The 14804-nt window shown below is 41.7% G+C and overlaps 1 protein-coding gene across 3 annotated transcripts in view; it reads left to right on the plus strand.

Annotated features, from left to right (window-relative positions):
* Poln (DNA polymerase nu) overlaps positions 1–14804 on the plus strand; it is a 157313-nt gene that overhangs the window by 43269 nt on the left and 99240 nt on the right. For 2 of the 3 annotated variants that reach the window (XM_004624614.2, XM_023700123.1), the window contains exons 4-6: positions 816–1304; positions 5349–5545; positions 13490–13602. In XM_004624614.2, coding sequence (XP_004624671.1) covers positions 816–1304; positions 5349–5545; positions 13490–13602 — 799 coding nt within the window. The remainder of the gene's footprint in view (positions 1–815; positions 1305–5348; positions 5546–13489; positions 13603–14804) is intronic. The other variant, XM_023700129.1, reaches the window with a different exon arrangement.

Consider the following 14804-nt stretch of genomic DNA (forward strand, 5'->3'; position numbering starts at 1 on the left):
ACAGAATTTTGAGACCTATTAAAACAAAGTTTAATGAGGAAAAAAAAAGTGTGTTTTATGTAAATTATGAATGGAGAATATGTCAAGAGCATAGTTTTTAAACTTAATTTGAGCTTCATTTTAAAACATTTTTTTAAAAAAACTCAGTTATTTCACTTAATTTGCTAGCTTCAGAGAAGAGATACGAATCTGTGCCCGGTGCTAAAGGCTCAGTGGTAGCACAGCTTGTGCTGGCCAGCGTGCTATATTCTTGTTGGAGATGAACCGTAGCCCCAGAGCCCATTCTTCCTTGTCAGTCTTGACCCAAAGATACCACCTTTCCTAGTTATTGGACACCACGTAATTGGTGTCAATTGGAAGCTTTCTGAAATGGTGAAGAACTGCTTGGTTGTCTTTTTCCATGAACTTAAGCATAGTAATATAAATAAAATAATAGTTGGGGAGAAAAAAAAGACACTATGGGGGCTGGGCACATCGCTCAGCGGCTTAAGCCTTCATGGCAAGCACAAGGTCTCAAGTTGGATCCCCTAAACTGTCAAAAAAAAAAAAAAAAAAAAAAAAGACACTATGGTTTTACTAGGAAGTATGGTCATAACACTGGTCTAGATTGGTACAGTACTTGCATGGTATGTGCAAGGCCCTAGCTTCCTTCCCTAGTTACAAAAGGTGGTGGTGGTAGCAGGGGGAGTAAGGCCATAAATAATGTGAAGCTTGTGTCTTCACATTCTCCTGTAAAATTTCATCAGAAATTAGTTTGTTTCAGAGGTTGGTCTATGAATCCGTATTTCAAGGAAATTGTTTTCACTTTTCTGCAGAATCCCAAATCTTTAATAAGCCATGCATCAAGAGGGTCCATCAAGCTCTCCCCTCAGTCCTCCAGGGCCGGGCTCATAGGGCAGCTGGCTGCTCGCCAAAAGCAGAAGAACATCAGCTCTTTGGCTCTTTCCAGCTGTTTCATTCCACAGTATAATCAAGAAGCTTCTGTCCCACAGAAAGCAGAGAATAAGAGAAAGCATTGCCTACAGGAAAATATAAACAAGGAAAATAAAGAAAACATCAAACTTAAAAGAAAACATGTTACATGTGGTAATTCATCAGAGAAAACAAGTAAACTCATGACACTGGAAGAGGAGGCCAACGAGGCTGAAGCCTGCCTAACCTCTGGGGACTCAGGACACTTTTGCGACATTAGATATCTGGATGATTTGGCAAAACACCAGCTGACAGGAGCGCTCAAGCAGGCAGCAGCCCTGATAGTGACCCTCATGTATAAGGACGGCTCCACCCAGTTAAGTGCTGACCAGGTTAGTAAATAGTAGTGGATTTTGCTGTTTGGGACCCATAAAAGAAGCCTCTTTGTCTTTTTTTGATAGGAGAACCAGAATAAGTGGGAGGGTTTTGTTTTGTTTTGGTTTTGATGCTGGGGATTGAGCCCAGGGCCTTGTGCATGCAAGGCAAGAGCTCTACCACTGAGCCACATCACAGCCTAGAATAAGTTTTAAGGCCTTTTCCTCTTCTCAGTGATGAGTCAGTGATGATGTATGGTTCTATTCAGATTTTTAGGTAACTGCCAGACTGGATTCTAGAGGGGATGCGCCCATTTATATTCATTCCACCAATAATGTAGCAGGGCTTCAAATTCTCCACAACATTGCATTTTTTAAATTTTATCCATTTACATAAAGTGATATTTCATTGTGCTTTTATTTTATTTATTTATTTATTTATTTATTATTTTTAATGTATTTGTACAGGATCTCACTATACAACTCAGACTTGTAATGATCCTCTTGTTTTCAGCCTCCCCAGCACTGGGATTATAGGCGTGCACTACCACACCTGGACTTGTTTGTAGGCTCAGCATGCCACAGGGGCAGGGCCAGCACATCATGTGGGACCAGGCATCGAATCCTGGTCCCTGCACTTGCCAAAGCAAGCTATCTCACCAGCCCTTTTTTATTTTATTTTATAACTGTGCTTTTAAATTACATTAATCTAACAGCTATGACATTGCACATCTTTTTGTGTGCTTATTAGCTATTTATCTATCATCTTTGGTAAAATTCAGGTTTTTTTATAATTAAGTTTATTGGTACAGTTTATATATACATAATGATCACATTTGTCATAGGGAATTTGTACCTGTACCTGATATATCTTAGTTCTTCCTTTTTTCCCATTCAGTTCCCCTCTCTTCAACCCCTCTTCCCCTCCTTGTTCTAAAGCTTTATTTCCATTTTATCCTTTTTATTTCATTTTTTTCCCTTTCACTCCCCTTTGCCCCCCTCATTCTCCTTCCCTTTGCCCATTTAAAATTGGCTTATTTGTGTTTTATTTTGGACCTAAAAGAGTTCTTTATATATTCTGATTCAAGTCCTTCATAAAATATATGATTTGTAGTTAACCAAATCTATGTCATTTTTTAAAAAAACTAATAGTGTTTTTTGAGAAAAAAAATTTAAATCCAATGAACTCTAGTTTTAAAATTTTTTATTACCTATTCTTTTGTTATATCCAAGAATGTTTTGTCTATTCAAAGACATGAAGATTTACTCCTTTTTTGTTTTTATAGTAGTGGGGTTTTAACCTAGGTCTTTTGCACTGAGCTGCATCCCCAGCCCTTTTATATTCTTTTTTATTTTGAGACCGGGTCTCACTAAGTTGCTAAGTTTCTCAGGCTGTGCTTCCAGGCTTGTGATCCTCCTGCATCAGTCTTCCAAAGTGCCAGGATTCTAGGTGTGCACCATCATTTCTAACTCTTGGATTTTTTTTCTAAATTTTTCTATAGTTTTAGCTCTTTCACTTAGATGGATGATCCACCTTAAATTACATTTTGTACAGACCTGAGATCAGGGCAGAAACTCACCCTTGTGGGCCAGCCAGACAGCTCAGAGGACGAAAGTGCCTGCTTAGGCCGAACTCAGTAGCTGGGGTTGGATCCCAGCACATGCCGTGCCAGCCCTGTCCCCGGAGCATGCTGAGATGTTGACTGAGACTGGGCATGGTGGCATGCGCCTGTGATCCCCATGCTTGAGAGGCTGAAAACAGACGGATCACTCTGAGTCTGATCTGTGTTGTGAGACTCTGTGTACCCTGTAGACCCTGTCCAAAATTCATAAGAAAAGAGAAACTCACCCTTGCATGTGACCATCCAGTTGCCCCAGTATTATTTGTTAAAAGGGCTCTTCTTTTCTCTATTGAATTTTCTTAGTACTTTTATTAAAAAATTAATTGACTATAAATCTAAGGGTTTATTTCTAGATATTGATTTTCCCCTTAATCTTTATATCTATCCTATGCTGGCATCATGTTTCTTAATTACTGAAGCTTTGTAGTTAAGTTTTGACCTCAAGAAGCATGAATCCTCTTAGTACATAATTTTCAAGATTGCTTTGGGTATTACTGTTCTTTGGTACTTCCATGTAGATATTAGGATTAGTGTGCCAATTTCTGCAAACAACCAGGTGGAATTTTGATTCAAATTGTGTTGTAACTATAGATTAATTTTTATAGAGTCTTGCCATCTTAAGCATAGTGAGTTTTCTGATGGTAAACATGAGGTATCTATTTATTTACTTAAAATCTTAATCTTTTAGCAGTATATTGTAATTTTAAGTATGATATGTAAGTCTGTCCTTCCTTCTTTCCTTTCTTCCTTCCTTCTTATCTCTCTGTGTTGTCTAAGCTGGTCTAAAGCTCTTGAGATCAAGCAATTTTGCCTCAGCCTCCTGAATATCCAAGACTACAGATACATATCACCATGCCCAGATTTTTCATTCTGAAAGACACTTTGCTGGCTAACGAATGTTGTTTTCTTTTTCTTTTTGCAGTTTTAACATGTTACTCCACTGTCTTCTAACTTGCTTTATTTCCACAAGTAATCTGCTGTCATCCTTATTTTCGATATTAAGGTGTTTTTCTTTATCACTGGCTTAAGCAGTTTTGGTTTATTTGTTTTTGAGAAAAGTCTTGAACTTTCTATGTATCCTAGACTTGAACTCAAAATCCTCCTGCCTCAACCTCCAGAGTGCTAGGATTACAGATGTGGACTACTATGCCCAGATAAGCTTAAGCAATTTTATTATCATGTAGTTTTCTGGGGTAGTTTTCTTCATGTTTCTTGTACCTAAGATTTATTGATCTTCCTGGTTAATTAGAAGAGGATTTATTAAGTTGAATTTTCCCATCTTTGAATATATGTCTTCATTATTTAGTAAAAGGCGAAAGATTTATACGTTCTGAAGAGAAACCAGAGTATTGTCTTCGTTATTTAGATCCCTGATTTCTTTCATTGATATTTTTTGGTCTTTAGCATACAAATTCTATACATGTTTTCTTGATTTTTTTTCATTTTTTTGAGTTATGATGAATGACAATTAAAAATTTTCACTTCACATATTTTTTGCCAGTATGTAGAAATATATTTGATTTTCATATTTTCATATTTTTATCTTATATCCTGAAACTTTACTGCAGTCACATTTTATTTTATTTTTTGAATTTTATTTATTTGTGTGTGTGTGTGTGTGTGTGTGTGTGTGTGGCCAGCTCAGCCCACCAGGGGGCGGGGCTGGCTGGCATGTGGTGCTGGGGGATTGAACCGCGGTCCCTGATGCTTTGCTAAGCTTGTTCTAAGTAGGTGCTTTAGACCACCGAGCCATCTCTCCAGCCCCACAAGCTTGTTCTAAGTAGGTGCTTTAGACCACTGAGCCATCTCACCAGCCCTGCAGTCACATTTTAGTTCCAGAATTTTAAAAAATGATTAATGTTTCCCACATAGTCATTCATGTTACTTATAAATAGGGACAGTGTAATTCTTCCTCTTTGTGGTACATTCCTATTATTTCTTTTTTCTGTCATATTGTACTGTCTAAGACTTTCATGATGATGTGGAATAATAAAGACCAAATTTGGAGAGTAAAATCATGATTTAGTTTTTGGCCTTTTGACTATTCCTTTACAACTGTAACTTTCCATTTTATTTTTATGTATTTTTTAAAATATAGTTTAGTACAGGGACTACAGGGTCTCACTACACAGATCAGACTGGTAGTGCGCCTCCTGCTTTCAGCTTCCCAAGCACTGAGATTATAGGCGCGTGCCACCACACCCAGTCTCAGTCACTGTCTCAGCGTGTCCTAGGGGCAGGGCTGGCATGGCAGGCCAGGGATTGAACCCTGGTCCCTGCACCTGTCTAAGCAGGTGCTTAGTCCACTGAGCTATGTTGCTGGCCCTTACAACTGTAACTTTAGATGTTTTCTCTCCCAACCTAATTATAAAATGACATATCTTGCTTGAATAGATATTTTGTCCATGTTTAATTTTGGAACTTCATTATATATTCACAGACCCTGACTTCCTGTGTTAAGGGAGTTGTGATCTTATTGAAGAGCCATGTGGAGGCAGGTGATAGCCTTCTGGAGAGCCTGACCTTTAGTGGTGGCCTGGCAGGTGGCTCCAGGCGAGAGGATTGGTGCCTCTACATACACATAGAGCATTCCAGTCTCTGGGACCAAGAGCAAGAGGTACACAAGTTATTTGCCAGGTAAGAAACCTTAACTAATTACCTTCAATACTCCTTACATCCTGCTTCATCCTAACCTAGTTTTCTAAGCTCCAGTTATAAATATTTGGACTTCAGAAATTTTGTAAGGACAAATGGAAGTGAAACGAATCTACATGACAGAAACCTCTATAAAGCTACCTCCTCTGTCCCGAACCAGCGGGTCAGTCAACAAAGGTCACCTGGGGGAGGAGCGGGGAATTGAAGAGGGGACAAAGGACAAGAGATGCAAGAAATGGAGCCAAGACAGGATTCTGATCAAGTCTGGTTTATTTAGGGGAGGTGCTGGGTATATATAGTGGAGGCATAGGGAAATGACGTTGGAGGGTAAAAAGGTGCGAATAACTAGGCAACCGGGCTATGACAGGAAGTCCCACCTCCTGGGCATAGCAGGAGACTTATGGGAAATAGGCGGGGTAAGAACTAGGAACCTAGCTCATCAGAAGTAGGTGAGGAGGAACCTGGAAACCCACTTGCAATAGGATTGGAGGCCTGGAGTTATTGTGCCTCCCACAATTCCCCCTTTACTTTTATATATGTATATAAAATATGGCTTCTTAGACGGCTGATTTCCTTGAGGGGGTAGTGCCTGTCTTAGGTCGAGGTGTCCTCTACATGGACCCGACTCAAACCTTACCCGTCATAGGAGACCAGGACGGCAAAAGGTCCCGTTTTTGTCTTAGGTGGTGAGTGGTGTCTCGTGTATGTCCCTCATTATCTGTTTCTGGCTAGCCTGACCATCTCAGGGTGGGAGAACTAAGACCATCATCATCATAAGCTGGTTGTATTCCAGCACAGTTTTTTCTTTTAGCCATCTCAAGCCTGTGATAATGAACCTGTATGGGTTGTATTTTAATAGCATCCAATTGTTTTTTAATGAAAGTCATCAGCCTATTGAAAAGACAGGGTCCTATTGATAAAAGTATTAATAGTCCAATCAAGGGTCCCAGTAGGGGGAGAAGGTAGGGTAGTACTCCATTTTATGCACTCCAGAAAGAATTTTTAAATAGCTCTCTTTTCCTCTTAATAAGATCTTCTTGAAGTCTCTTTATTTTATCTCGAACAATACCGGACTTGTTTGCGTAGAAGCAGCATCGTTCCTGTAAAGCCAAGCAGATCCCTCCCTGCTCTGCTGTTAGAAGGTCTAAGCCCCTCCTATTTTTTTTTTAAATTATTTATTTATTTTTATTTATTACATTTATTTATTGTGTGTGTGTGTGGCCAGCTCAGCCCACCAGGGGGCAGGGCTGGCTGGCATGTGGCGCTGGGGGATCGAACCGTGGTCCCTGTGCTTGGCCAAACTTGTTCCAAGTAGGTGCTTTAGACCACTGAGCCATCTCTCCAGCCCCGCCCCTCCTATTTTGCAAGACTATTTCTGCTAATGAATCTATCTGGTCTTGGATATCTTGGATAGTACCAGACAGTGTTTGAACATCATCAATCAGCTGATTAGATAATTTAGTGTAAGAATGTATTGCTACTCCCAATCCTGCTGTGCCTGTCCCCAGGGCTTCTGTAATTCCCAGTCCTACCAACAAAGGGATAAGCTGAACTGCCCTTTTAGTGTGGCCCATGACATAGTCAAAGCTAGGAATGGGCATGGGCTCTTCTCCAGATATGACATCTATATCAGGCAATACAATTGCCATGACACACAGTCCTGTCCAGTTGGTAGGTAAATATGTGAAGGCTAAACTTCCCCCACATACAAACACAGGTCCCTTTTTTTGGCAAATAGGGCTACTGTAGTTAAGTATTTGATTGCAGCTGGTGAAGGTAACAAATCCCACATCAACAGTGAAGGTGTCATTGTGGAAACTTCCTTGTATACAGGAAAAATTCCATAGGAGATAACCCCTCCAGAGAGGGTGGCTCTGGCTAATGCCTACCAGTCCTCAGGAGTAAGCTAATTGTCAGCCACAGTTTCTAAAATGGCTGTGGTGTATGGAGCCATGGTTCCGTATTGGGCAACTGCTGCTGCCATTCTGGAACAGGGGGTCTTGTGGCTTTCCCCTCAAGGCAAAGTCCCTGACCTTTGAGTTCTGAGGCTGTAAAGGGTAGAGACCTGTCTCCTCCTGTGATGCCCTTAGGCTATCCCTTCCATTCTCAGGTTCCTTCCCGGCAGTGGAGATCCTCTCAGCTCCATCTTTGCAGTCTACAGCTTTCTTGGCGCTTTCTTTTTGGCCAAGCTCACAACATTTTAAATCCTCCTGCTGGGCCCCTTGCTCTTTATTTTCAACATAAATCTGGCTTCCTGGTTTGGATTTTAAGATTTTGTTCTCTTCAGGAGGGCACACACCCTTAGGGGGTTCTTTGTCCTTTAAGATGAGTTTTACCTTTTTGTCCTTATAGTATATTTTCACCCTTTTTTAATCACATTAGCAACAACCGGGTCACAGTGTCTCTGGGATAAGATTTCATCAATTAAATTCCAGTAGGAAAAGGCCATAACTGGTGTTATAGGTAGCCAAATTAAATAGAAATATTAATAGACAGTCAGACAGGGCAAGGCCCTTGAAGGAGACAGCACAAAAGACAAGTTATCTTGCAACTGTGGGAAGGACGGATGCTCCTGCGGTGAGCCAGACCTAAAAGACCTAAAGGCCAAACAAATGCTAAAAGAGTAGCACCTAGAATTGATATTCTAAATAGGTATCGATCACCTAAAAAGGCCCAAGTGAGTCACCAGCCCAACCCCCAACAAAAAGAGACCCTGTCCCATATTCATGCCCGCTTACTCTGAGACTCACTTTCCCATTTGGCCCTGGGTGTAATCAACTTTATCTGAGCAATGGTGCTTGCAGTCTCATTAGTTGATCATAGTTTTGTCCCACTCCACATCCACCTAAGTGAGACCCCTTTTTCTCTACCTTAACCCCGCATGGTTTTGCTCTATAAAAATAAACTGAAAGAGACAGCTTCCTGGGCAACCCGCTCGGGTCCCCCTTCTGTCCTCTCTGAGACAGAAGCTTTCTTTTTCAATAAAATATTCTACTCTCAACCTCCGTTTGTTTCTAAAATTTATTTTTCAGTTTTAGAGAACACGAACTCATTTAGATCAGGTCAGGAGTTTTACTTCCCTGTATCACTGGGACCTTTTTAGGTCCAGAAGTCTCATAATAATCCTTAAGGGCATCACCAACCCTTTTCTATCACCTCTGATCAATAGTTCCTTCAATAGGGAACCATGGGCAAACTTGTTTAATATAGTCAAAATATTGACACAAATCCTTAATTTTAACCTTTACTCCTCGCGCCTTAATGCTTTGCTCAAACTTTCTACAAATATCCCATGTTCACTTAATGCCTGTCCCATTGCCAAAAGGAAGGGAAAGGGGGTGTCATCCGCTTACCGAGGTTCAGAGGTTGCAGCAGGCAACTGCAGCACGGGCCTCTTTTACTTTCTCTTTTGTCTTTCTCTCTTGCTGGCTCTCTCAGACGGTTCCGACGCTGTATCCTCCATACCAGGTGCCCCACGTTGGGCGCCACTTGTCCTGAACCAGTGGGTCAGTCAACAAAGGTCACCTGGGGGAGGAGCGGGGAATTGAAGAGGGGACAAAGGACAGGAGATGCGAGAATGGAGACAAGACAGGATTCTGATCAAGTCTGGTTTATTTAGGGGAGGTGCTGGGTATATATAGTGGAGGCATAGGGAAATGAGGACGGCAGGTAAAAGGCGCAAGTAACTAGGCAACCTGGCTATGACAGGAAGTCCCACCTCCTGGGCATAGCAGGAGACTTATGGAAAATAGGCGGGGTAAGAATTAGGAACCTAGCTCATCAGAGGTAGGTGAGGAGGAACCCAGAAACCCACTTGCAATAGGTTTGGAGGCCTGGAGTTATTATGCCTCCCACAGTCCTCCCCACAGAGCTTATGGAATGAGGCCTGTCAGTTATGTGGGAGTCTCCTCAGGGTTTTAAACACTTCACAATGAGAATTTGGGGAGTAAAGCCTCCTCCCCAAGTCTAAAATCCAACCATGACCACCAGGGTCCAGATGATTTCCCAGCCCTCTTCCTTTCTCCATTGCAGCGTGAGGAAATGTGCCATTTCCTCAAATGTGCCAGTTGCAAATAGTCAGCTGTCCTCTCATCCACCAAGTAGAACCAGCTTCAGACCTCTGTGTCTGTGAAAGTACAGGGTGGATGTAGTTTGACCCTATTGTGGCTTGTATTTAGGTGTCTCCCTAAAGCTTCATGCAGTCACAGGTAGGGCTGTTCAAGGGCGTATGATTACTAAATCAGTCCCCTGGAGGCCTGCCCATTAGCTCAGGTGTTTAAGTGCCTGCTGAAACAAAGCAGTGAGGCTCAGGATGTTGTGGTTTGATCCCCTCATCCTCAAGCCAAACCAGACCTTCCCTGAAGGCATCCTGAGTGCCCCCCCACCAAAAAAAACCCCAACTAAATCACTCCCCTTATTGGGCTCTGGGTGATTTTTAGGTAACTTTTGGGAAGAAGAGGACAATGTTGACAAATCTACTACTCTGTTCACAAGAAATTCTTAACTTTGTGTATAATTTTCTTTTGTGTGTGTGTTTTAGGGAAGGGTCTACAGGGTGTTCAGGGTCTCACTACATAGATCGGACTCATAGTGATCTGCCTATTTACAGCCTCCCGAGAGCTGGGATTACAGGCATGTGCCACCTCGTCCAGTCTCAAGTGCCACCTCAGCGTGCCCCAGGGGCAGGTCCAGCATGGCAGGCCAGAGGATCAAACCCCAGCCCCTGCGCCTGCTTGCAGATGCTTTAATCTGCTGAGCTATTTGGCTGGCCCTGTAATTTTCTTTTTAAAGAATGATTAGTCAGATCTGTTTTTTGGAGTATTTTAGTGAGACTAGAGTCTCAGGCTTTGCCTGAGCTCCAGATTTATATATTCTACACATGTTCTCCACCTGAGCATCTTGGGTCCTTTCACTCATGTGTCCTGCACCCTTCTTCCTGCTACTCCCCCACAGCCTGGCTGAGGGTCCGTATCAGCATCAGCCCCTTGTGATCTCAGGCCAGAAGGCTTGGTACTATTTTTGGCTTTGGTTTTTCCATGAACCGTATCCAAGTTCTTAATGACCCCTATTGGCTCCACTTCAAGAAGTAATTGGACACCGGCCTACTCTCACTTGCTCATCACTGCCACAGGGAAGGCCACTACCTGGACCAGCTGTGGTAGCAGCTTCCAGCCTAGACACCTGTACCACTTGCCTCTTCAACCCCACTGTCAGAGGGACATGGGAAAACATCAGTTGAGTCATGTCACTTCCCCTCAAGACCCCCTGAGGCAAAGTGGGAATTCCTGCCACTGACGAACTGCCTGTGGGCTCCTTCTGCTGAGCTTCCCTGCCTCAGCACACACAGCCTCCCTTTCTGTAGCATCTTGCTGATAGTCACTTGACTTACTGCCTCAACTCTAGGTTTTTGTCTAGACAAAGGGTGTATTATGGAAAAAAACAAAGGTAGAGCATAATACTGCACTCCCCTCAACCAACATCACCAGACTTTTGTGTATTTCCTTCATCTATTGTTTTTTAGGGTTGACCAAGTGGGCTGTATCTAAAGGAAACCCAGACTTGCCATTCACTTTCACATAAAGAACAGCTTTAAGAAACATGGACTTTTTTATATATAGCCATAACACTATTTTCAAACTTAAATGTAATGTTCAGTCCAAATTAAAAAGTCATCTGATTGTCTCAAAGATGTCTTTGGACAGTATTGGGATCAGGAGCCCAACAAGCCCCACAAATAACGTTTGGTGGGCATTATCTCTGCTTCTAATATAAACCCTCTTGCAGAAGATCCGTGTCCTTGATCTGTTTACCTTGTTGTGGGGTTCTGTAACTTGCTTTCCTTTCCTCCTTATTTACTGTACAATGAAATGTGGTTCTAACGACCTGAGCCAGCTTGTTTTCTTGGTTATTTCTTCCACATTTATTAGCTAGACTTTTCTGTAATGAGCTGTCCTTCATCACTTAGGCTTTTTATTCTTCTCATCCTACATGTCTTCCTCATGTTACTTGTTGGCCAGGCTTTTTGTAACTACCTGGATAGAATAGTACCCACCTCATACCACACACATCCCCTTGCTCATTCTTCTCTATAACACCTACCACCAGCACCATTATACATGTCAACTTACTTACTGTTTTCTGTGTGTCTACTCCTAAGTCCCTTGGCAGATTTATGTTTCATTTACTTTTGTATACCCATATCTAAGAATGGTGCCACATAACAGGTACTTAACATTTATTGGTTTTTTATTGAGTGAATGTTGAAGCTTCATTTTTATATAAAATTATAGGATAATTATATGAAGACATTGCCTCAAATATCATCCTAATTCTGTAATAGTGTCTTTGGGATTCAAAATGAATTTATATAAGATATATTTAGTTAATACACAATTTTTTGCAAAAACATGCTTAATATTTATTAACTATATGTGCAAGTTCCTTTTATACAAAATATCTCTCATTTTTGTATCACCTCCATATATTTGGTCTTACTAATTCTGTTTTTAATGAGGAAGCTAAGCTGGAAGAAAGCTGATACACTTAAAGCTGTGTATCAGTCTTGTGATTTTTAATGCAAGTTTTTTGTTTTTAGGCTCAAATTTAGCTTTTTTGTTTTTATATTTTACAGTGCTGGAGGTTGCACCTGCTGAGCACACCACTGAGCTATATGCCCAACCCTTGTGTACCTTTTAAAAATATTGTAGTTGGCTTTGTGTTTTATAAATGTGACATAACTGGCTTACACAGTTGGCTCAAAAAGTCTTTCTGTTGTAGCTTTTCTGTCTTATCTAGCTGTACTCCCCACAGGAAGTCCCTGTGGCTATTAGCCGCCTCTTCCAGGGCCTCAGGGCTTCAGGCACCCTTCTTCTCCCGGTGGCCCTATCCTTTTTTCCTCTCTGCCACCTATGCTGCTCTTTGTGATCTGTCTAAGTCAAGACCAGAGGCTGAGCTCCTGACGTTTTTTGCTCTCCCTGCTTCCTGGGCTTCCTGTTTAAAAACAAAAACAAAAACAAAGGGAAGTCACATAACTTGGGAAAAACTTGAAAATCTCTTTCTGGTGTGAAACAGTGAAGGCCTACTGTACATTTACTTCATATGTGGAGCTCATTTAACTCCTGGTTTGTTCTTTTCTCTGCCTCATCTAAAGAACCTCATTAATGTATAAGCACTTCCTGAGAGAATTTATACCTTGGTGGCTTATTTTCAGCTCTGGTCCCAGAGGCCTGTGTTGGCACTCATTGGATGTAACCTCTGGAAAGCTTAGGTCCCCAGAATGCGTAGGATCGGGATGGAGTTGTAGTGCACAACCCTTGGGAGGTATTAGCAAGGTACTGGCAATAATAAACATTCAATAAGTGTGAACTCTTATAAGCCCCCTATGCAGGGAGCTCCTAGGATACCGTCCAGCAAATGTGGATCCTTCTTGCTCATTACGTGGCCGGAGTACAGCAGGCATAAGGAGGCCTGCTCTCTTTGGGGACAGTACTTGAGCAGTTTGCAGAGTTGTGGGAGGAAGACCATAGTCAAGAATGAGCAAGTGGCCCAAGAGCCGGAGAGGAAATGGCACAGGTCAGTGGGGGAGGGAAGGATTCAGCATGACAGCAGGGCAGAATGCTGGAGGGCCCAGGATTGCTGTTCGGGTTCTGCCTCGGGCCAGCGTCTGGAGTCTAGAGTATGTTTGATTGGTGCAGCAATTCAGACCTCACTTTGCAACCCCTGGGATATGACTAAGCTCTGTGTCTCTTCTCCATTCTCTACAAAATGCAGATAAGAAATAATGCTTCCTCCCAGAATTCAACACTCAAGGCATGTATATACTAAATAGTAATAGCAGTAGCTTTTAGGAGAGTTTTAGTAATATTTTTCCAAGGTCAAAAGTTCTGAATTAATGTCCAAATCAGTTAATTTCTTTCTGTCTTTTAGGAAAGTGCTATTTCAAACACTGAAGTGTAAATGTCCTGTTATTTGTTTTAATGCCAAGGACTTTGTGAGAACAGTACTGCAGTTTTTTGGTGATGATAGCAGTTGGAAGCATGGTAAGTTACATGTCACTGTCTTCACAATTTAACTCAACCATGACCCCTGTGGGGTGGGAGGAGGAGGAGGGTCACCAGGTCACAAGCTCCAGGTCACCTAGCCACACCTGTACTCACATAGCTGCCCACTCTGCCCCAGGCACGGGGAGCCCGGTGTATATACTGGAGCTCTCACCAGTATATACTCCTTTGGTAATTGAAAGTAGAAAAATAACTTCGACAGCGGAGTCAGACTGGAATTTTTGTTATCTCAAAAGCAAAACTTTGTACAAAGCAATTAGCATCAGAACAATGTCAAAGACATTTTATCTTTCATTTAAAATAAAGAAGATTTTTATAACCTTTTTACTAGGTAAATAGATAAATAATAAAATAAATGTAGCAAATAATGTTTACTATAGAAGCTAGATAGTAAATATTCAAGTGTTCACCCTACAATTCTTTTCAAATTGTCTCTGTGTTTGGAAATATTCATAACAAAATATCAGAAAAAAAACTTCACTGTGGAAAATTTTTAACACAGACCGGCAAGTCCCTATCATCCTACTCAATAATGCTCCACCTGCAGACGTCTCTTTGCTCTACAACTCCCCTGACTCCAAGCCCTGCAAATTACCAGCATCATATAAGCAATCTAAGACATTTCAGTTGTGTGACTGAAGTACAGATTCCTGCCTAAAGTGATGCCATCACCCACCAGAGGCCGTGGTGCTCTCTTCATGAGTCGCTCACTACCCAGCTGAGATTTGAGCTTCCATGCTTATCCTGTACCTGTTTGTTTTTTTTTTTTTTTTTGGCGGAACCGGGGATTGAATTCAGGCCCTTGCGCTTGCCAGGGAAGCGCTTATCCCACTGAGCCATCTCCCTGGCCCCTACCTGTACCTGTTTTTATTTGCTTCCCTTTCTTGTGATGTTAGAAGCAATTGATTATAATTGTTTAGGTTCCCTAATTGCAACATGGTGCCACAGACACCTGCCTTCCTTTGTACCCCTTCTGAACTTCCTCCTAAATGCTGGGATTACAGGAGTGTACCACCAGGCCTGTTTTATTTTCCTCCATTTTCTTATCAGCATTTATTTAATAATAGTAATGTATTTTGATCCATTATATATAACCATTGATGAGTTCAGAAGAGTCCTTGTAATACAAGTCTAGTAGTCTAGCTTCCTATGGCTACTTTTACACATCACCATTAACTGGG

Source organism: Octodon degus, unplaced genomic scaffold (assembly GCF_000260255.1).
Source record: "Octodon degus isolate 3935 unplaced genomic scaffold, OctDeg1.0 scaffold00006, whole genome shotgun sequence".
In the NCBI taxonomy this organism is placed as follows: domain Eukaryota; kingdom Metazoa; phylum Chordata; class Mammalia; order Rodentia; family Octodontidae; genus Octodon; species Octodon degus.